Source organism: Oculina patagonica, chromosome 4, assembly GCF_052425735.1.
Source record: "Oculina patagonica isolate OP01 chromosome 4, crgOcupat, whole genome shotgun sequence".
Classification (NCBI taxonomy): domain Eukaryota; kingdom Metazoa; phylum Cnidaria; class Anthozoa; order Scleractinia; family Oculinidae; genus Oculina; species Oculina patagonica.
In genome coordinates, this window is record NC_135761.1 from 59,373,401 (window position 1) to 59,395,974 (window position 22,574).

Here is a 22,574-nt window from a genome sequence, read left to right on the forward strand (position 1 = left end):
TAAAAAATAAATTCGCTGTGCAAGGACCCTCGAAAGGTCGACCTGTTTACAGATTTCATCGATCATTCTACCCTTTGGGAAGGTGTTTCTGTTGAATTAAAAAAATGAATATAACGTCTGATCTACCAAAAAATAGCAGAAGAGAGACGGTTGCATTCGCTAACATCTCTGCATTATTGACGTGAGTAACTGAAGGAAGGTAACGGAGTAAAATGCCACATTCTTAATTCGTTTTCGATTGACGCTTGCCCGCCATCTTTAATATCACTCATGCGAAGCGTGACGTCATACTGGCAGTGATGATTGAACCAACATACACCCGCCCCCCCCCCCCCCCCCCCCTGGTTTACGCTGTTTTATCTGTAAGTGTACGTTGGTTCCCTCTATTTATTTGGTTTTAAAAAATTATAATTGTTAAATACAGTGGAACCCCGATTTAACGACCCTCTATATAGCGAAGTCCTCGTATAACGAACGATATTCTTCGCCCTTGTTATAGTAAAATATATGGAAAAGAACCTCGATATAACGAAACCTCGCTATAGCGATCATATTTTTGCCATTCCCTTCTTCTTCGGAAGAGAAACGGACCGATGGTAAACAGGTTCTTATGAAATGACTGTAAATGTCCTGAGATATACATAAAAAAAAACATAAAAAAAGGCCGCCTTAAATGCATGATACATCTTCCATTGATCCTAAACCAGAAATCTTCAAATATTGACAGATATTATCTCTTGTGAAAAATATTGATAAATTACTCGGTTGAATTAGTTTTGAATTTATAATCAGCTTCTACCTTAATAATAAGCCTTGTAAAACTTAATATTAAAATATGCACCACCCTTAGCAAACAGTAATTTAGAATGAACAGGTTGTGTCATTCCCGAAAGTAATGTATGGCTATAAAACGTCAACTTACCCACACCCGGCGGGATTGTAACAATCAAAATTTACTCGAATTGCAATCTGTGTGAATATGACAAATGAACGCAGTGTTCATTGGAGTATCTCAGAATATTTAATGAGCTAATTTGTCATGGAGAGTTGCTTTTCAAGCATCAGCACGCAATTGTTACTAACAATGGCACATCGTTCTTCACTTCGTTTGTTTCCTCGCCCTTCCAGCTTGATAGATATTTTCGATATGTCGAAAAACATTCAAACTAACCATGTACTTTGTTTTTCTTTGGGTAAACCACTGGGTACCTTTAATAACAGGAACACCCAACGAGGGCATTTAATAAATGTCTTGGAATGTCTTTGTTCTGTTTTCCCAGGTTGTTAAGAGCCTTTTAAAGCGGTATTTGTGTAAACTAAAACGGTTTGTCCTTTTCGAATTTTTTAGCTTAATATTAAAGTGGCAGAAACTTTTAGGGAACGAAATCTTATTATTCGAATTTGCAAGCTGTTGCTGCCTTTCCGAAAATCGTAGCTGGGTTTTCCCATCCCCAAAATGACTTTCTTTTATCTCTCTAAAAAACGGCAGGCATAATATTTCCCATATCACATATCATTCCAGGTTCCATTTCACTAAAGAAATTCTGAGAGGATTATAGAATTTCTGAACAGATATTCCACCAAAATGTTCTTTTGAGTGCCCTTGAAAAGGTAACGGTACGGATCGTTAGTTCTTGCCTTAGGGGATATGCTGTTCTTCTCAGTGCGAAGTATCACCCCCGCATTTTTGCGGTTTGGGTTTAATTATTAACCCGAAGAACCTTCTTTAAATATCTACGTGATGATTATTTATCACGTGTAAATCACAAAGCTTTTAACCAATCAGATCACTTGCTTTCTGTAATGACAACGATCTGTCAATGTCACTTTAAAATACCAAATAAAAGAATATTACCACCGCGAAAGCTCTGGACCTGATCAGTCGACAATTTAATCAACGCCGAGAAGTGGGAATAGTTTCTGCAAACTTAAGGTTAGTAATATCTCTTTCATACTAAAGCATATGATCACATTGCTTAAGATATAGTTTTTCATATTCGTGTAAAAAGTTGGGTTTAATTTATCACTAGCTTAGATGATGTAATCTGGGTGGATCTGTAGAGGTCGCAGCACGTCGGTCAGTAACCACAGCATTACTAAGTGAATCACGAATTATCGCAGGAATATACCTCATTCCCTCAGAATATCTCATTTTGTTTCTTCTATTTAAAGTAGAGCAAGACGCGAGAGCTTGCTCTCCACAGAAAGTCGAAAGTTTTCAAACTTTGTTATTTAGATTTGCTCATCATCTCTTTTGCATAATATGTTCCATCGACAGCATACGAAGCAATGAGAACAACATGGTGACGGTAAAATGGACTGCAAATTACGGCAGTATTTAATAGAGTAAATTATTAGGCAGTGTTCATCTTAAAAATAAAAACTCCTAATATCACAGCCTGGTCCAAAATGTGCGCGAATTGTTGTTTAAACCTATTTAATTAACTCTGTCCCTCCTGGAGTAAAACTTTGAGCCAATTTATGCCCCTTTACGTAGCCTAAATATTAAAGAGGAAAGTGTGAAACCATTCAAATGAAAGCAATTGAGAAATATTTTGTGGAGCTGCTTCCACTGTTGCTTCTGTTAGAAAACTTTGCAAAGTAAAACTGCGGTAATTTCAGTCATCAACTTGCCAAGTCTTTAGAATAAAAAGTTAATGATGCGTTAATGCACCTAGAAAAGAGAGCCGATAACAAAACAACTGCAAGTTTCTGTTGAGTGTTCTGTCCTTGTAAGTATCCGCTCATAAATCATGATAAATATTCAAGTTCGCTATCACTCCAACATTCGTACTCCCATGTTATGTTGTCGCGTTATGTAATTCGAATGCCACAATATTCTAGGTCTTCTTAGGCCTGGTTCTACAAGAAATAAGAATCAAATCAAATATTCATATTAGCCCAAATCAGTAAACCTCGTTTATTAACATAGCTTCAGGGCGCACGCGTTATGCTTGGTTAATAATCTGTTATCAACCAATCTGTCATTCCGCACTCGAATTCCCGCGTACTTCTTGCTTCACTGTTTGTGCGTCACTCCTGAATCCACGAATCTACACTTAAATCTGCAGACATATGCAACTAAAATAATATTTTTAGCAAAACTGGCTTAAATTTAACCATGAAGAAAAAGAAGATAAAATCCTTTGTCGAAGTTTCCAGAGGAAACAATGGCGAGCAGCGAGCTGGAACGTAAACGAATAAGTGTTAGTGCTTTGTTTATTACTTTATAATAGAGTAAAGGATAGCTCTGACGCTCTGCTTCCAAAATTTACCTCTGATTTGTTGCAAATATGACAACGTTGCAGTTATTCTCTGAATTTTGCAAAATAGAATCTCTGTCTTGTGATGTTTGTTTTATGTGGGTGTTCGTGCCAAAAGTCGCAGTTCTTTTCTATTGAATTCACGAGCTAACAACAAGGTAATTCCATTAAATTAAGAGTCACTAGTGTGGTTTTGACAATGTCTTGCAAAAACTCTTCTAGAATAATTCTTTAACGCTTTAGTCGCAGAAACACAGACCATGCAAACCACAGAAATGTCACTGTCTACTAAACAGGCAAATTAAGAGAATAACATATTTAAAAATATTAGCCATGTTTTACTTTTACCTTCTAAAACCATTGTCATATTAGATAACATTGGTTTGCGAAGTTCGCCCCATTGTAATCATTCTAGACAAAGTTATGATTACGATCAGTTTCTCGTGACTTAGAAGAGCATTTCACGTGAGGCAGAGTTGCAGAAATAACAAAAGCTCTGCCATTATAAAGGGCGTTAGATAATACCTGCAAGTGATGCTAGCCATGCGTCAATGTCATAATGTAATCCACCCAATCTTGCGCTGTTTTGTGTAGAAGGGAACCTTCGTGCTTACTGATCCAAACCGTGGCCGCGGTGCAGAGTAATAACACGGCAGCAAAAGAACTACCAAAATGGCTAGTCCTGGCTATTGCGTGGCGGGTTGTGACAAATTATTTGTCCAAATGGTTTCACGGCACTTTTTATTATGCTATATCGGGTCTGCTGACGAACTGAAGCAAGGAGGCCGACAACAGAACCGCCAACGTCTTAGTTTATGCTACGCTTCGCCAGTCCTAACTGCTAATTTCCATATAGATCATGATTTTTTGCGCTGATTTCATAAGCTTTATAGTTGTGATAAGATTATTGCTTAGCAAGATGTGTTGTGAATAGAGGTAATACGAACAATTAAGAAAAGGAAAAGATTGGAAAAGCATTGATCAGCCTCGTTAGAATGTTTTTTTTTTTCATGAAAAAATCCAGCGCGATAATCTAAGTTATTTTAGTGATAAGTGAAGTGACTCAAGACTGAAACGAATAAAGGTTAATTTGCCATATTAGTTTCGTGATATTTGATATTATGATTAGTTTTTCATGTAAACACAGAGAACATCTATTCCAACCTACTGAATTACAGTATTTGAGTGAGTTGCTCGTTAAATGTTAGATTGTATTCCATTTTTGATTGATTTTAAATTGCTAGATAAACTCCGTGAGTCAGGACGTGAACGTTTATATGCTTTGTAAAATTTAATACTAAAATATGCACCACTCTTAGCAAACGGTAATTTAGAATGAAAAGGTTGTGTCAAATTCTTGAAAGTAATGTATGGTTATAAAACGTCAACTTAACAGCCCCACAGCGGAACTGCAACAAACCAAATTTACTCGAACTACAATTTGTGTGAATATGACAAATGAACGCCGTGTTCAGTGGAGTATCTCAGAATATTTAATGAGCTAATTTGTCATAGAGAGTTGCTTTTAAAGTGCTACTATGACCAAAATTTTTGTTTTTCTTTTCGTCTTTTTCTAAAGTCAATTTGTTCAATAAGTCTATATTTAACTAGCGCGCTAGAATTTAGAACGTTGCGAGCAATATAGGCCTTGAAATAGCTTGCCGAAAATCGTGGAAAACCCGTCCGCCATTACTCGGACGTCTAAAGTGAGCCAGCGACTGTACTGAAAAGCGGATTTACGCATGAGTTGGTCCGTGACGTCATATGCGCATCGTCGCTTCGAGCTTCGAGTATTCCAAGAGAGAATATACTGAGAATTAACAGAGTTATAAAAGATATTTCTTCGACAAATTCTTCGTCTAGTTTGCCCGGTGGCGAAACACAAGAGAGCTGCAACGAAGAGACATTGCAATTTAGCGGTATCGTTTCTTATAATGAGAATTTAAAGCCGTTTGACGTCGGTCTAAAGGGCTATGTTTGTATGCAAATACTTCATTCGATGAGGTTTTGGCGCTGTATGCCTACAACGAAGCTGCCGTCTTCTTGTCCAATCGAAGAAGCCTCGAAGAACGAAGAGGAACGGCGATTCATGGACTACATACGTTTGAATACATGGTGTGATGAGAACGACATTGAATAGTTAGGATAAAATGTCTGCAATGTTTGAATTAATAGAGAGCTCTGCATATATATACATGTAGGTTGCTATTGCCGTTTGCGAAGGATTGAAATGATCTTTACTGTTGTTTTCATTCTTGTAGTCTATCATACACGCCATGGGCATAAAATCTATCTCAGCTGTTTATTCCAAAAAAAAACTTTATAAACATGAAATAATGTAAAATTTATACAGAAAAATTAAAGTCAACAAGATGGTGCAGGTGATCAATGGATTTAGCCCCTTGAGTTTTATACAGTTTTACCTTCCTTGACTACAATACAGGTAATAAACCTTTTTAAAACTAAGTGTTTTAATGGGTAATAACACTTCAGACATCCAGCATCAGCCAGCATTCAGTATTCCTGTTTCTTAAATTAAGAAAACCATTTGAATGCTGTATAGAGTCCTTCACTCTATTTTACTGATAATGTTATGAAACTGTCCCACAAGTAGCAGCAAAACTGGGTAGGAGTAGTTTTTCTTATTCATTTCACCCATTTGTTTTCCTCTTGGCCCCGTGATTTTTTGATGATAAAAATAACTGAAACAATATATGCACAACATGGGAACAAGTAAAATAATATTAAGGGTATAAAGTTTTAAGTTTATAAACAGGAACACCTGGACCTCGAACAAACACTGGGACCTTGATCAAACGTTTCCAGTTTTGAACCGGCATTTTAATGAAGCCTGCGTTGAGTCGGGGGCTGGCATCTACTCAAGAAAATATTTTTTTTTATGGTATCATATGCAATATGACAGTGGCTCTTTCTAGAGAATATCACTGGCAGTACATTGTGCATCTGCAGTATGTGTATGTAATTGAGAGTTCAATTTTGGGACTAATCTTGTGTCAACTTAACGTGACTGTAAACATGCCAGCTCCGTATACCACCCTAAATAAATTGCTCCCTTGATGCAAAAAGGCAAAATCTGCATGCAGGCCTGCTTGCCCATCAGGCCAAAGCTTATCTTGGTTTAAGTAGGATTAAGCAACCTGGATGAGATGGAAGTACAATTGCATCACAGGTTTAACCTCCCCACTCCCCCCACATACATGTAATGACACTGGTCTGGGCTCACACCTGAACAGCTTGATTAAGAGTCTTGCGCACTGACCATTAGGTCACCGCACCTAAATCAAAACAACTACCCCATTGCTATGCAACATTTTTATTTATGGTACAGGTTTGACTGTATTTGTTGTCGGCTTCGCAGTTCGTGTATACTCTTTAAATAAATACATATATAATGGTTGCAAGGGTCCTGTATGACCTCAAAATTGCCCCCTTGTTACAAAAAGGCAAGGTCTGCATGCAAGTCTAGTTGCCCACCAAGCAACTAGACTTGCATACCCTCATCACACCATCAATTTGCCAGTTCCCATTCTACACTTGGAGAGGAGGCACCATGAGAGTAGTCTTGCCCAAGAACACAGCACAATGACACCAATAAGAGTCCACACCTGAACCGCTTGATCCGGAGTCCGACAACTTACACTCAGGCCACCTCACCTCAATTAATACAACATTTTTATTTATGGTACAGATTTGACTGTACTTGTGTTAGAAATTATGATGGATCAGCAGCTCAGGGGTTCTCTGGCACATTCACATGATTTATTGTTGGCTACTACATTCTCAACTTATGAACAAAAAGAGCATGCCAAAAATAAATATATTGCAAACTTAAAATAAAGAGTAGCTAGGATTTCAACGGTGCTCTGTTGCACACAGCATGAGTGATTGGCACAGGTCATAATTATAGCTCATGGCCCCTGTTGTACTTAAATATAATAAAGGTATACTGAGTAAAATCCGGATAGCATGTACGTCTCTGAGACAGGCTAACACTGTTCTATCCTGAGATTACTTCTCAAAAAATGTTAATGAATACTATAAGTGCACAATGAAGTAGTCCTACTGTAGTGTTTTATATTGCATGGCAGAAATAAACAAGTGACAAACACTGAAGAGGTGCTGGTGAGTTTATTAAGACTACAGTGTATACAGAGGACTACAATGGAAACATTTTCAGTACATATAATCAGTAAAAAGATATTGCTAAGCTTTGCATCCTCTGTATGTACTTTCACATAATGTACCGCCTCGTGCGAATTTATTTAAGTTTATTTGTACAATAGAGGATATAATTCAGGAACATACAGGCCGATTTGCCCCAAAATTACCTTTTTGACATGAAGTATTTACAATAAATTTAAAAATGACTATTCTAGAACACGAGCGCTTGAACAACAGAAGTAAATTACGCCACTCACCCAATGTTTTGCTTCTAAAAAGGAGCGAATACAGTAAACTCACTGTAGATAATTCGAAGCGTTCTATTCTATTCACTTCCCTTGGATAGTTGAAGAAGTTAACCTCACAATGGTTGCAGGGAGAAATATCTATAAAGCATTTCCAAGAGTACAAGTTTCCCTCAAAGTTATCAGACGATCTATTATTCATCTTGCGTGGTTCGGGCGAGTTAAGATGTCACGAAATTTCGCCTCTTGAAATGTTTTCTGCCACTATGTTGTGCAAAAATGACCTGGAGATGCCTTGAAGTATGTTTAAAAAACATTTGCGCAGTAGATACGGCTTCTACATCACTACAAATTAAAAAGAAAACCAATGTTTTTCCAGATCGGTCACTCCAGCCTTCGAAGAAGCCATTTTGTTGATGCGCATATGACGTCAGCATGCTCTCGCCCCAACTAGTTCCAGATCTCTATTTGGTCCTCGGACGTTTTTGAATCTAGTAATGGCGGCAAGCCAAAGCCGACGTTTACGCGTGAAATAAGTGGTCTTCCAATTCGAATTTGAACTTAAAATTTGGCAAGGTTACTATTTAATGTAAGTACTTTCAAAAACCGAAGAGAAAAGAGAAGGTAAAATTTTGATCATAGTACCACTTTAAAGCATCAGCACGCAATAGTTACTAACAATGGCACATCGTTCTAAACTTCGTTTGTTTCCTCGCCCTCTCGGCTTGATAGATGTTTTCCATATGTCGGAAATTTAACATTCAACATTCAAACTAACCATTTACTTTGTTTTCCTGTTGGTAAACCTCAGGGTACCTTTAAAAACAGGAGTACCCAACGAGGGCATTTAACAAATGTCTTAGAATGCCTTTGTTCTGTTTTCCCAGGTTGTTAAGAGCCTTTAAAGCGGTATTTGTGTAAACCAAAAACGGTTTGTTCTTTTCGGATTTTTTAGCTGAATATAAAAGTGGCAGAAACTTAAGGGAACGAAATCTTATTATCCGAATTTGCAAGCTGTTGCTGCCTTTCCGAAAATCGTAGCTGGGTTTTCCCATTTTTTTTATCTCTCCGAAAACGGCAGGCATTACATTTCCCATATCACATATCATTCCAGGTGCCATTTCACTAAAGAAATTCTGAGGGGATTATAGACCTTCCGAACAGATATTCCACCAAAATGTTCTTTTGAGTGCCCTTGAAAAGTCAACGGTACGTATCATTAGTTCTTACCTTAGGGGATACGCTGTTCTTCCCAGTGCCAAGTATCACCGTCACATTTTTGCGGTTTTGAGTTAATTATTAATAACACGAAGAATCTTCTTTGAAATGTCTACGTGATGATCATTTATCACGTGTAAATCACAACGCTTTTAACCAATCGGATCATTTGCTTTTTGTAATGAAAACGATCTGTCAATGACACCTTAAAATAACAAAGAAAAGAATATTACCACCACGAACGCTCTGGATCTGATCAGTCGACAATTAATTAACACCGAGAAGTGGGAATAGTTTGTGCAAACTTAAGGTTAGTAATATCTCTTTCATACTAAAGCATATGATCGCATTGCTTAAGATATAGTTTTTCATATTCCAGTACTTATAATTCGTGTAAAAATTTGGATTTAATTTATCACTAGCTTGGATGATGTAATCTGGGTGGATCTGTATAAGTTTCGGTCAATAACCACAGCATTACTCAGTGAATCACGAACCATCGCAGGAATATACCTCATTCCCTCAGAATACCTTATTTTGTTTTACTTCTATTTGAAAGTGACCAAGACAAGAAAGCTTGCTCTCCACAGAAATTTGGAAGTTTTCAAACTTTGTTATTTAGATTTGCTCATCATCTCTTTTGCATAATAAGTTCTATCGACAGCATACGAGGCAATGAGAACAACATGGTAGCTGTAAATAGACTGCACATTACGGCATTATCTCATAGAGTAAATTATTAGGCAGTGTTCATCTTAAAAAAACTCCTAACTTCACAGCCTGGTCCAAAATGTGCGCGAATTGTTGTTTAGACCTATTTAATTAACTCTGTCCCACCTGGAGTAAAACTTTGAGCCAATTTATGCCCTTTTACGTAACCTTAACATTGAATAGGAAACTCTAGTGTGTTATTATTCAAATGAAAGCTATTGAGAAATATTTTGTGGAGCTGCTTCTACTGTTGCTTCTATTAGAAAACTTTGTAAAGTAAAACCGTGAGAATTTCAATCATCAACTTGGCAACTCTTTAGAATAAAAAGTTAATGATGCGTTAATGCACCTAGACAAGAAAGCCGATAACAGAACAACTGCAAGTTGTCGTTGAGTGTTCTGTCCTTGTAAGTATCCGCTCATAAATCATGATCAATCAATCAATCAATCAACTTTATTAAAAGAGGGTAACGGCAAACAGTAAAAACTACTGACAAACAAGCGGCCCTCGGATTACAAATTACAACTACATAATATATACAATTTAAAATTTGAATTAAAATACAGAAATTTCTAAAAATAGGGATTAAGAATTAAAAAACTGTAAAATGATGAATGTCCTTAAGGCTAGATGCGTAAAAATCAATTAGGCCATTTTTAAAACAATGTAGACTCTCACTTTTCTTTAAGAAATTGGGAAGAGTGTTCCAAAGTCTAGTTGCTCTCACGCTAAATGATCGCCCTCCTTCGGTTTTTCGTTTGAAACGGGGGCAGGCCAAGTTGACAGAGCCATATCGACTATTTCTTTCATTTATTTCAGAGTTTGGCACTAAAAGTTCGTTCATATAGGATGGGCTTTGGCCATTAATACGTTTGTACACTTGTGTTAAGATGTTTATTTTAACCTCGAGATGAACCGGAAGCCAATTTAAAATCTTGAAAAGTTCAACGCTGTTCGCTCGTGTGTCGGCGTCAAGGATAACGCGCGCAGCGCGTTTCTGGAGGCGAATATATAACTAAGCCGTAGTTCACAGAGGGCAATATGACTTTAAAGTAAAAATCTTCAAGGACGTCTTTTGGTAGAAACCTTGATCTCTTAAGCAAGCTTAATTTGTTCGCAAAACTCTTTTTCAGCTCCTGTGTGTGTGGGACCCAGCTGAGATTCTCATCCACTGTTATTCCTAGCAAGCGTGTTTTGTTGACCCACTGAATGGCAGATTCGCCAATGATAATTGGCGCTAGAGACTTCGTAATGTTTCCTCTATAAATGAGCATCGCCTCGCTTTTACCTGGGTGGGGTGTAAGCCTGTTAGCAAGACACCACGAGTGTAACTCACTCAATGCCGTGTTGAGTTTTGTAATGGCCCCATCTGCCGTGTCACTTATGCAGTAGATTGTTGTGTCGTCAGCGAACATAAAGACTTCTCCGGTTTCTACAGATGATGGTAGGTCGTTTGTAAACAGGGTGAAGAGTGTTGGACCCAGAACAGACCCTTGTGGGATGCCGAATGTGACTGGGAGGAAGTCTGATTTGGTTCCGTTGACAGTTGTGTATATCAGCCTTCCTTTTAGATAGCTCCTAAGCCAATCTAGAATTTGGCCCGTAATACCAAAGTTCTTTTGCAATTTCATTTCTAGGACGGTGTGAGATACGCTGTCAAACGCTTTTTTAAAGTCTATAAAGGCGACTGCTACAACCAGTCCAGAGTCAACAGCTTTTCTCCACGTCTCAGTGAGGTGAATTAGTAACAGTTCCGTTGAATGTTTTGCACGATATGCCCATTGTCTGTCTGATACTAACTGATTCTCTATGAAGATGTGACGTATGAGCGTGTCATTTATCTCGGATTCCAATATCTTGCTTGGTACGCTCAGCAATGATACTGGTCTGTAATTCGCCCTGTCCGTTTCATCATCCTTTTTAAAAATAGGTGTAAGTCTTGCCGTTTTCCAACTGGTGAAGACAGTTTTTGTCTCGATACTGTGTCGGTATAGGTTGAATAAGGAGGGAACAATTGAATCGCTTGCAAGCTTTAATAGCTTAGGTTGTATGTCGTCAGGGCCTGTTGATTTATTCGTTTTTAGTGCATTGACTTTATCCCGAATCTTTGACCACGAGACATTAAGGTCTACGAGTAGCGGTACGCTCTTTGTTTCAGCATTTACTACAGTGGCTCCCCGAGTTACATTGTCAGCCGGTGGTAAGTTATTAGATAGCTTTTGGCCAATGGTTGCGAAAAATGAGTTCATGAGGCAAGCTTTCTCGGAATCATCAAGCGCTAGGGTATTGTCGTCCCTTTTCAGAGGACCAATGTTCTTACGTATCTTAGGATTGGTAGCCTTCATAATTAGGTTCCAATATACTCTCGTGTTTTTGACCTCACTGAACATTTTCGAGAAATATGCAGCCTTGGCCCTTCTTAGATCTGAGGTGACCTCATTTCTAACCCTTTTGTATTCCGACCACTGTTGAGGGCATTTAGTAGAAGCCGCTGCTTTAAATAACTTGTATCTTCGATTCATCTTGTACCGAATATCGCATGTAATCCAAGGATCGGAGCTGCTTCTGACTTTAACTTCTTTCCAAGGGGCGTGCTCATCACATATGTCATTGAATAAACATTGCCAGGCCCACAGATGATCGTCGGGATCGTCAAAAATGGATGCAATCTGGAACGGCGCTGTTTCAAGATCGTGTCTGAAACTGTTTGTATCCATTCTCTTATAGTCTCTTGTCTTGATAATCTTGGGTGGCGGTCTTTTGTTTTTTATTCTAATGGTCGCATAAATTAAGTGGTGGTCTGATATGCCCAGAGGGAATACGCCAGAAGAACTGACGAGGTCTTTTCTTGTAGTTACAATAAGATCGATTAAGGTGCTTGATGTTATTGTTAACCTTGTAGCTTCTTGAATGACATTCTGCATATTAAACATCTCGAATGATAAATATTCAAGTTAGTTATCACTCCAACATTCGTACTCCCATGTTATGTTGTCGCGTTATGTAATTCGAATGCCACAATATTCTAGGTCTTCTTAGGCCTGGTTCTAGAAGAGATAAGAATCAAATCAAATATTCATATTAGCCCAAATCAGTAAACCTCGTTTATTAACATAGCTTCAGGGCGCACGCGTTATGCTTGGTTAATAATCTGTTATCAACCAATCTGTCATTCCGCACTCGAATTCCCGCGTACTTCTTGCTTCACTGTTTGTGCGTCACTCCTGAATCCACGAATCTACACTTAAATCTGCAGACATATGCAACTAAAATAATATTTTTAGCAAAACTGGCTTAAATTTAACCATGAAGAAAAAGAAGATAAAATCCTTTGTCGAAGTTTCCAGAGGAAACAATGGCGAGCAGCGAGCTGGAACGTAAACGAATAAGTGTTAGTGCTTTGTTTATTACTTTATAATAGAGTAAAGGATAGCTCTGACGCTCTGCTTCCAAAATTTACCTCTGATTTGTTGCAAATATGACAACGTTGCAGTTATTCTCTGAATTTTGCAAAATAGAATCTCTGTCTTGTGATGTTTGTTTTATGTGGGTGTTCGTGCCAAAAGTCGCAGTTCTTTCCTATTGAATTCACGAGCTAACAACAAGGTAATTCCATTAAATTAAGAGTCACTAGTGTGGTTTTGACAATGTCTTGCAAAAACTCTTCTAGAATAATTCTTTAACGCTTTAGTCGCAGAAACACAGACCATGCAAACCACAGAAATGTCACTGTCTACTAAACAGGCAAATTAAGAGAATAACATATTTAAAAATATTAGCCATGTTTTACTTTTACCTTCTAAAACCATTGTCATATTAGATAACATTGGTTTGCGAAGTTCGCCCCATTGTAATCATTCTAGACAAAGTTATGATTACGATCAGTTTCTCGTGACTTAGAAGAGCATTTCACGTGAGGCAGAGTTGCAGAAATAACAAAAGCTCTGCCATTATCAAGGGCGTTAGATAATACCTGCAAGTGATGCTAGCCATGCGTCAATGTCATAATGTAATCCACCCAATCTTGCGCTGTTTTGTGTAGAAGGGAACCTTCGTGCTTACTGATCAAAACCGTGGCCGCGGTGCAGAGTAATAACACGGCAGCAAAAGAACTACCAAAATGGCTAGTCCTGGCTATTGCGTGGCGGGTTGTGACAAATTATTTGTCCAAATGGTTTCACGGCACCTTTTATTATGCTATATCGGGTCTGCTGACGAACTGAAGCAAGGAGGCCGACAACAGAACCGCCAACATCTTAGTTTATGCTACGCTTCGCCAGTCCTAACTGCTAATTTCCATATAGATCATGATTTTTTGCGCTGATTTCATAAGCTTTATAGTTGTGATAAGATTATTGCTTAGCAAGATGTGTTGTGAGACAAATTAAAGAAAACATCTGAGTTCCCAACGGGGACAGAACAGATGATCGCACACTACACATGATGGCACACACACTGACTTGTGGCGAGCTAGGCCAGACTAGGTTCATATGTGCACACGGAGACCCTGTATACTGCTGGGATCGGCAGTGTCTAAGGCTTCGAAATTCTGTGTGGAGATAAAGAACGAAAGATGGCAACTAGAAGCTCTGTAATTAAATGTGAAAGATGAAATTTTTTGTTGTTACGAGCGTACTGGGGCAAAGTCAAAAGGAAAAGTTTATTTTCGATTTAAGGTTTGACGAACTTTAAAGGTTGATTAAATTACCTTTGCATGGTCTAATTTATCCGTGTAATTGCGCTAACGAACCCCAAACATAGATGTATTACAAACACGTGCTCTATGCATTTTTATGCATAGAGCTCTTATAGGATAAGTTAAACAATCTGTTCATTGTTTATTCGCTAGTCAGAAACGGGCAAGACATCAAGAGTAAGATGGCATCGTGGACAGTATTACCGCTGGTAAGTAACACCGCATGTGAAAAGATCGACCAACTTTATCAGTTCAGTTACAAGACAGTCAGGATTAGCTCAAGGACTAGTGCTACTGTGAGCGGTTGGCACCATTAGAAGAGTAGCAAAAGTATAACATGCTTATATATTGAAAAAAACCCTCAATACATTAATCCTGCGAGAAACAATGAACAGAAAATCTTGCTGTCTTGGTAGGCACCACGGCTAAAGCTCCAAGCGGATAGAAGCCTATCCTACGAGGCTTAAAATGTGGAAAATATAGCCAATCCTGCCCTCTCTGCCAGACTTCCAGGCTACAGCTGTCTGACTGACATAACTTTTTCTTTTATTTACAGCTAGCTTTCTTTGCCGCAGTAACTCTTACAATTGCCAGGCCAAGAGTTCATTGGAGTCCAGAAGATGACTATCGTGTGGATTACAATACATACTACAATAGAGGTAATACGAACAATTAAGAAAAGGAAAAGATTGGAAAAGCATTGATCAGCCTCGTTAGAATGTTTTTTTTTTTTCATGAAAAAATCCAGCGCGATAATCTAAGTTATTTTAGTCAATCAATCAATCAATCAACTTTATTAAAAGAGGGTAACGGCAAACAGTAAAAACTACTGACAAGTGAAGTGACTCAAGACTGAAACGAATAAAGGTTAATTTGCCATATTAGTTTCGTGATATTTGATATTATGATTAGTTTTTCATGTAAACACAGAGAACATCTATTCCAACCTACTAAATTACAGTATTTAAGTGAGTTGCTCGTTAAATGTTAGATTGTATTCCATTTTTGATTGATTTTAAATTGCTAGATAAACTCCGTGAGTCAGGACGTGAACGTTTATATGACAGACGCCAAACAAACCGGGTGTTGTACAAGTGGGATGACGAATTGAAAGACACTGATAGCCTACTGGATGAAACAAGTAATTTGCACTGCAGGAAAACGAAGTGCTGCTGAAATACAAATATATATACCTCTTTTCTTTCTGGGCCTTCTCTTTTCAATTTCTCCATTTTTTATTTGCTAGATAAACTTCGTGAACCAGCCCGCAAACGTTATTATGACAGAAGCCAACCAAACCGGGCTTTGTACAAGTGGGATGACGAATTGAAAGACATTGATAGCCTACTGGATGAGCCAGGTAATTTGCATTGCAGGAAAACGTCGTGCTTCTGAAAAACCAATATATTTACTTCGTTTCCTTTTCGGCCTTCTCTTCAATTTCTTCATCCTATATTAGTTTTGCGGTCTTTGATACTTTGATTTTTTACATGTAAATACAGAGAACATTCATTTCTACCTACTGAATTACAGTATCTAGGAGTGAGTTGCTCGACAAATGTTAAGATTTTATATCATTTATTGTTGATTATGATTAACTAGATAAACTCCGTGAGCCAGCCCGCAAACGTTATTATGACAGAAGCAAAACAAACCGGGCTTACCAGTTGGATGAAGACTGGAATGACATTGAAAGCATGCTGGATGAATCAGGTAATTTGCACTGAAAGAAAATGTCGTGTTGTTGAAAATTTCAATATGTTTACCTCGTCTCTTTGTTCCTCTTTTCTTTTCCATTTTCTGTCTTATCTTCTTTCAACGCTCTTGCCTTTTTTCCTATTTTTCTACTGCAGCACCAAAAACGGACGCACCTGAAACGGCAGCACCTGAAACGGACGCACCTGAAACGGAAGCACCTAAAACGGATGCACCTGAAACTGACGCACCTGGAACTGACGCACCTGAAACTGACGCACCATCTACTGCAGCACCTGAAACAGACGCACCATCTACTGCAGCACCTGGAACTGACGCACCTGAAACTGACGCACCATCTACTGCAGCACCTGAGACGGAAGCACCTGAAACTGACGCACCATCTACTGCAGCACCTGGAACTGACGCACCTGAAACTGACGCGCCATCTACTGCAGCACCTGAAACGGAAGCACCTGAAACTGACGCACCATCTACTGCAGCACCTGAGACGGAAGCACCTGAAACTGACGCACCATCTACTGCAGCACCTGGAACTGACGCACCTGAAACTGACGCGCCATCTACTGCAGCACCTGAAACGGAAGCACCTGAAACTGACGCACCATCTACTGCAGCACCTGGAACTGACGCACCATCTACTGCAGCACCTAGAACTGACGCACCTGAAACTGACGCGCCTGAAACGGAAGCACCTGAAACGGAAGCACCTGAAACTGACGCACCATCTACTGCAGCACCTGGAACTGACGCACCTGAAACTGACGCACCATCTACTGCAGCACCTGAAACGGAAGCACCTGAAACTGACGCACCATCTACTGCAGCACCTGGAACTGACGCACCTGAAACTGACGCGCCATCTACTGCAGCACCTGAAACGGAAGCACCTGAAACTGACGCACCATCTACTGCAGCACCTGAAACGGAAGCACCTGAAACTGACGCACCTGAAACGGAAGCACCATCTACTGCAGCACCTGAAACGGGAGCACCTGAAACTGACGCACCATCTACTGTGGCACCTGAAACGGACGCGCCTGAAACGGAAGCACCTGAAACTGACGCACCATCTACTGCAGCACCTGAAACGGACGCACCTGAAACGGAAGCACCTGAAACGGAAGCACCTGAAACTGACGCACCATCTACTGCGGCACCTGAAACGGACGCACCTGAAACGGGCGCACCTGAAACGGACGCGCCTAAAACGGAAGCACCATCTACTGTGGCACCTGAAACGGACGCGCCTGAAACGGAAGCACCTGAAACTGACGCACCATCTACTGCAGCACCTGAAACGGAAGCACCTGAGACGGAAGCACCTGAAACGGAAGCACCTGAAACGGACGCGCCATCTACAGCAGCACCTGAAACGGAAGCACCTGAAACTGACGCACCATCTACAGCAGCACCTGAAACGGAAGCACCTGAGACGGAAGCACCTGAAACTGACGCGCCATCTACAGCAGCACCTGAAACGGAAGCACCATCTACAGCAGCACCTGAACGACGCGCCCGCAGCACCTGAAACGGAAGCACCATCTACAGCAGCACCTGAAACTGACGCACCATCTACAGCAGCACCTGAAACTGACGCACCATCTACAGCAGCACCTGAAACTGAAGCACCAACCACAGCAGCACCTGAAACGGAAGCACCAACCACAGCAGCGCCGGAAACAACCACAGCAGCACCAACAAGTGAGTGTTCAGTGGTTTAAGCTTCACTTGCCATATGACTTATTAAAAATACACAGGTTTTTTCTTTGATTCCTTCCTTTCTTTTTACTTAGAAAGTTGTTTTTCTTTTGCTTTACGTTTGTGTAAAAATAATTCTTTATTACACGCTTTGTTCTTCTGGGTAAATGTTAAGGATGATAGGTATGAAGGGACTATTAATTAACCTTACGCTCTTACAAAACGATGGGTGTGCCATAGATTTTTATATAGATATAGATATATATTCTACAGGATTTTTACACGGGAACGGGTCTATTAAATACCAGATTATATTTGAAAAAGGGTCTGAGATTGTTGGCTGCCACTTAAAGCCTCGTGAGATTGTTGAGATAATTCGTTTGTGTCAATGAGTAAAATCAAAAAAGGTCAGGCAAGGGTTTACTGAATTTTGCCAATACTAGGCCTAACTGAAAACTGACATAAAGGTTGAGACTTTTGACGCGTATCCTTATTTTATTAACAACCTTTATGCTTTTGAAAGTAAAATAACTCTAAGTGCAAACTTCAGCGCAAGGCCCAAGGCCTGGTTAAATGATGATGATGATGATGATGATGATGACGATGATGATGATGGTGATAGCGATCTTCTCCTCCCAAGGAATATTTACGTGTTTTCTCTTTTATCAACAGAACCAGGAAAAGGAAAAGGAAGAGGAAAAGGGAAAGGAAAAGGGAAAGGGAAAGGAAAAGGAAAAGGAAAAGGGAAAGGAAAAGGTAATGACTGGTGTTTGTACTCAAAAAACCTTTCTAAAAACATCATTTTCATTGTTCAAGGTTTTAAAAGAGATTTTGTTTCTTTATCAACATGAAGTGGCCTTGAGAAAAAACAGAGACAAAGGGTAAAGAAATCATTACCAACGAGCAAAATAAAGTCACGAGTTTCTTCCGCTACTAAAACTATATTTTTGAGAGCTATTTAAACCTAAAAAAATTGTCAGCGAGTTTTCTGGGCGCTTCGGGCTTCAAAATATACAACAAGGATGATGCTATTTCGTTGTAACATTTTCAATGATAACTCTAGAAACAATTACCTTCCCAGCAATTGAATGTGCTAATAAGGAGGTAATATGTCGTTGTCGCTGGCATGTTGTTGAAGAACAAGCTTAAATACTCAAACAAACTTAGTTTGGTACACGAACTTGGAACAGACGCCTATCAACAGATGTCAACAACTTCCGGCACCTAACAAACAACTTATTTATGACATAAACAAAACCGACAAATGGACCGCAAACAGAACGACCTAACTGACTAACGATAGACGAAAACTGACCAATTACTGTTGACAAACGTTACACGAGTCTCACGGCTAAACTGACCAATCAACTTCAACGGACCAGACTAGTAACAACTTTTCACTTGACTCTGTAGATGACTTCCGCTCAGGTTGTCGAAACAGCCGTCACCAACAACAGTTCTTTTCAGAACTACTCTTACCCGGACGATCACACTATACGACCTACTAACACTCTCTCCATTTGGTATTTACTGATAGAATTTTCCTTTTTTTCTTGTCAGAGTCTGGTAAAGGACGTGGACGTGGACGAGGACGTGGTCGAGGGGACTAACGTCGTTGAATCTGTTTTGAAAGTGCTTCCACATATTTAAAGGAATGCGAATTCATAAAGTAGTTGCTTTTTAGCTTTTTAGTCAGTTCCATTTTGTACCCGTCAATCTATTTTATATAATCAATGGTGGTAATAAATAAACATCAGGGTTTTGTACCGTCGTAGGTTCAATTAAAAGGGAGCATTAAATATTTAGTGGATTGCTCTATAATTTGTCCATCGTTTCCTTATTACTTCTGCTGGATAGTTTTATTTCGATGTTTCTGTTTAACAAACCTGATCCATATGGCCTTGATTATGACATTTTTCATCATAATCGAGGAAATTAGGGGTAGCTTACAACAGCTTTACTAAGAATCAATTCGAGCGCTACGATTTTCTGCCTATTTTCAATATCTCGCAAAACCTTTTACGCAAGTATCTCCACCAAGGTGCTATCACGTTAAAGGGATATGTCCCAGCGATATGGTGCAGCGACAAAGTCAAAACATAATGTACAAACGCACAAGAAATTGTAGTATTAAAAAGACATGTAAAACCCTCCTAAACTATTTACAAGCACCGATGATAAAATTTACCTTGTGGCAGGGTGATAGTTTTGAACCGGGGACCACCATGCAGATTTCTGATCATGCGCCCTAAACCTTTCGACTACGCCACCTTCTCTATTTTTCGCTAAGTATCGCTGCCTTCGCTATTCACTTTCAGTTCTTCAACTGGCTATGGTTTTTATTGTTTTATCCTTACAGCAAATTACAGGGGCTATGTCACGCAATTTTAGGCAACTTTCGACATTGACCAGCTGCTCATAGAATTAACTGAAACAGCACAATAACGGCTTAAAACTGAAGAAGAACACAAAAGAAACACAGAAAGACCAAAAGGGGCACGGATAGGCAAAATTCGAGAAGATTAAAACGGATTGCGTTTGGGTAAACTTGAAATAGTCGGCCCGACTTTTGTTTCGACTTTTTTGGCCGTGATATTGCCAATAAATGACTTTTGCTCTTCCAATTCAAAGTTTAGAGCTATTAAGGTCATTGCCCCGAAACTGATTTTCAAAGTCCATATTCCTTTAGGAGCAGGCGGACCTTGTATAAACCATATAATTCCGTAATAATTCCTTGCGATACCTCTTTCGAACATAGGAATTGCTCTGTTTTCGTTTTATAGAAAGAAATTGATTGCTACACCCAAAATATGAGAAAAAAATTGATAGGTCGCCATACTCGTTTACGAAAAAAAAGACGATTAATTTTTCTCACGGACTAGGCCGCATAGAAAAAGCCGCCATTTAGTTTCTGTGCGCGCGCTAATTACGCGTAAAATTCTGCGCAGAAATGATGCGCAATGCAATACAGGGCAATGATCTTAATTAACCCCCCCCCCCTCCCCCCAAATATATATAATTACCTAAAATACCGTGACCTATCCCCTTCAACTCACTGACTATTTAAAACATTTCTGAATCTACCCAGCTCCTGCCTCGTCCCCAGGCGCCGATTGGCCGGACGATGAGGCGGTAAGGCGGGAAAACAGGGAGCGCGGGGGTTGGTGGTTAGGGAGCTTTCCCGTCCGCATCAGACCCAGAACGCCAAGCGAACCGTGCACGTCAGTCCCACAACGCCAAGCGAACCGTGCACGACCAAGGACGAGGACGCCTGGGGACGAGGCAGACCCAGCTCAATGAAACTGAGATAGAAAACACCAGACAAGTCACAACAAATGACGAAGTTGCATTGAGCGTTTCACAAACGTTTGACAAATGGCTTCGTTCCCAAATTTTGGTACGAACTTGGCACAGTTTCATTACGTAGTTGTCAATCAAAAAGCGAACAAAAAATACGTAGTTATTGCTAAGTTTGTAGCGAGTTTTGAATATTTTAAACGAACTACAAAAACTGAAACTCACTATGAGAGATAGCTCATAATAAAGCTTACAGCCTCTGTGATTTGACACAATGCATGTGTCAAGTTATAAACTTGCAAAAACAGGCAAAAGAACAACTAGTCCTGGCTATCGCATGGCGGGTCTTAACTAGTAATTTTTTCAAATAGTTTTAGGCACTTTTTATTATGCTATATCGAGCCTGAGGACGCACTGAAACAAGGACGCCGACAACAGAACCGTCAAAATTTCTAGTCCATGCTAAGCTTGGCCAGTCCACACTGCTTTTTTTGCATTGTATTCATAAGCTAATAGTTGTGATAAGATCATTGCTTAGCAAGATGTGTTGTGAGAAAATAACTGAGTGCCTAACAGGGAACGAATTAATGATCGCACACTACACGTGATGGTACACACTGACTTGTGGCGAGCTGAGCCATACTAGGTTCATATGTGCACATTTGTCCTGTATACTGCAAGAATCGGCAATGTCGAAAGCTTCTGTGTGGAGATTGAGAACGAAAGCTGGCAACTGGAAGCTCTGTAAATTACTATGAAAGGTACAACTTTCTATTGTCACGCGCGTACTGGGCAAAGTCAAAAAGAAAAGTTGATTCTCAATTTGCATTTGCATGGTTTTAAACATTGCATGTCAACGAATGCTGTATACTTGTACCCATCGAACTTTGAAATAAATGTACCGGGGAATGTATGGCCAATGCAGAGAATTTTTGCCCTGGTTTTTTTTTAATAAGTTTGTTTGAGCAATGCCTTGGGTGCCAGAGGTTTTTTATGCGCGGTTTCCGGTGTCAGTCACCCCAGATTATTCAACAATCATATAATTGGTGTTTTCCTCGACCCTGCACCCCCCTTCCCCCCTCTCCCAGCTCCAGGTGTGTTTGGTTTTCTTGGCTCTTGATGTTTAAAAATATACAATGAAGAAGATGCTTTATGGTTGTTACATTTTCAATCATAACTCTAGGAAGAATTGGCATGAAATGGTTTCGTTCCCAAATTTCGTACGAAATTGGCAATTTCATCGCGTAGTTGTCAATCAAAACAAAAACAAAAAATAGAAATACGTAATGTTATTGCCGAGTACTAGTTTGTAGCGAAATTCGGAAATTTCAAGCAGACTTCGAAAATCGACGGTTTTGTGAAACGCACTGTAAAAGATAGCTCATACAACAGCTTACAACTCCTGTAATTTGATAGAACGAGTCAAGTAAACAATGCAACATACAATTTGTGACCATGTGCATGACATGTCGTACTATAGCAACGGTATAACCAATGGAAAACACTCCGATTTACTCTCTTCACTCCCACTCATTTCCTTTCCA

General features: G+C 39.5%; 1 protein-coding gene across 29 annotated transcripts; it reads left to right on the forward strand.

Annotated features, from left to right (window-relative positions):
* Positions 1-1,855: 1,855 nt before the first annotated feature.
* LOC144650932 (uncharacterized) lies at positions 1,856-19,504 on the forward strand. Of its 29 annotated transcripts, none has more exons than XM_078510751.1 (11): positions 1,856-1,933; positions 14,470-14,525; positions 14,873-14,975; positions 15,344-15,457; positions 15,563-15,676; positions 15,919-16,029; positions 16,170-17,357; positions 17,418-17,537; positions 17,620-17,736; positions 18,406-18,489; positions 19,294-19,504. In XM_078510751.1, the coding sequence occupies exons 2-11, from the start codon at positions 14,499-14,501 to the stop codon at positions 19,341-19,343; spliced, it is 2,028 nt and encodes a 675-aa protein (XP_078366877.1). In that variant the 5' UTR covers positions 1,856-1,933; positions 14,470-14,498; the 3' UTR covers positions 19,344-19,504. The 29 variants fall into 29 exon arrangements, with proteins under 29 accessions (XP_078366877.1, XP_078366873.1, XP_078366874.1 ...); XM_078510747.1 differs by having other exon boundaries at positions 17,418-17,507; positions 17,560-17,736; XM_078510748.1 differs by having other exon boundaries at positions 16,170-17,342; positions 17,403-17,507; positions 17,560-17,736.
* The last annotated feature ends 3,070 nt before the right edge of the window (positions 19,505-22,574 follow it).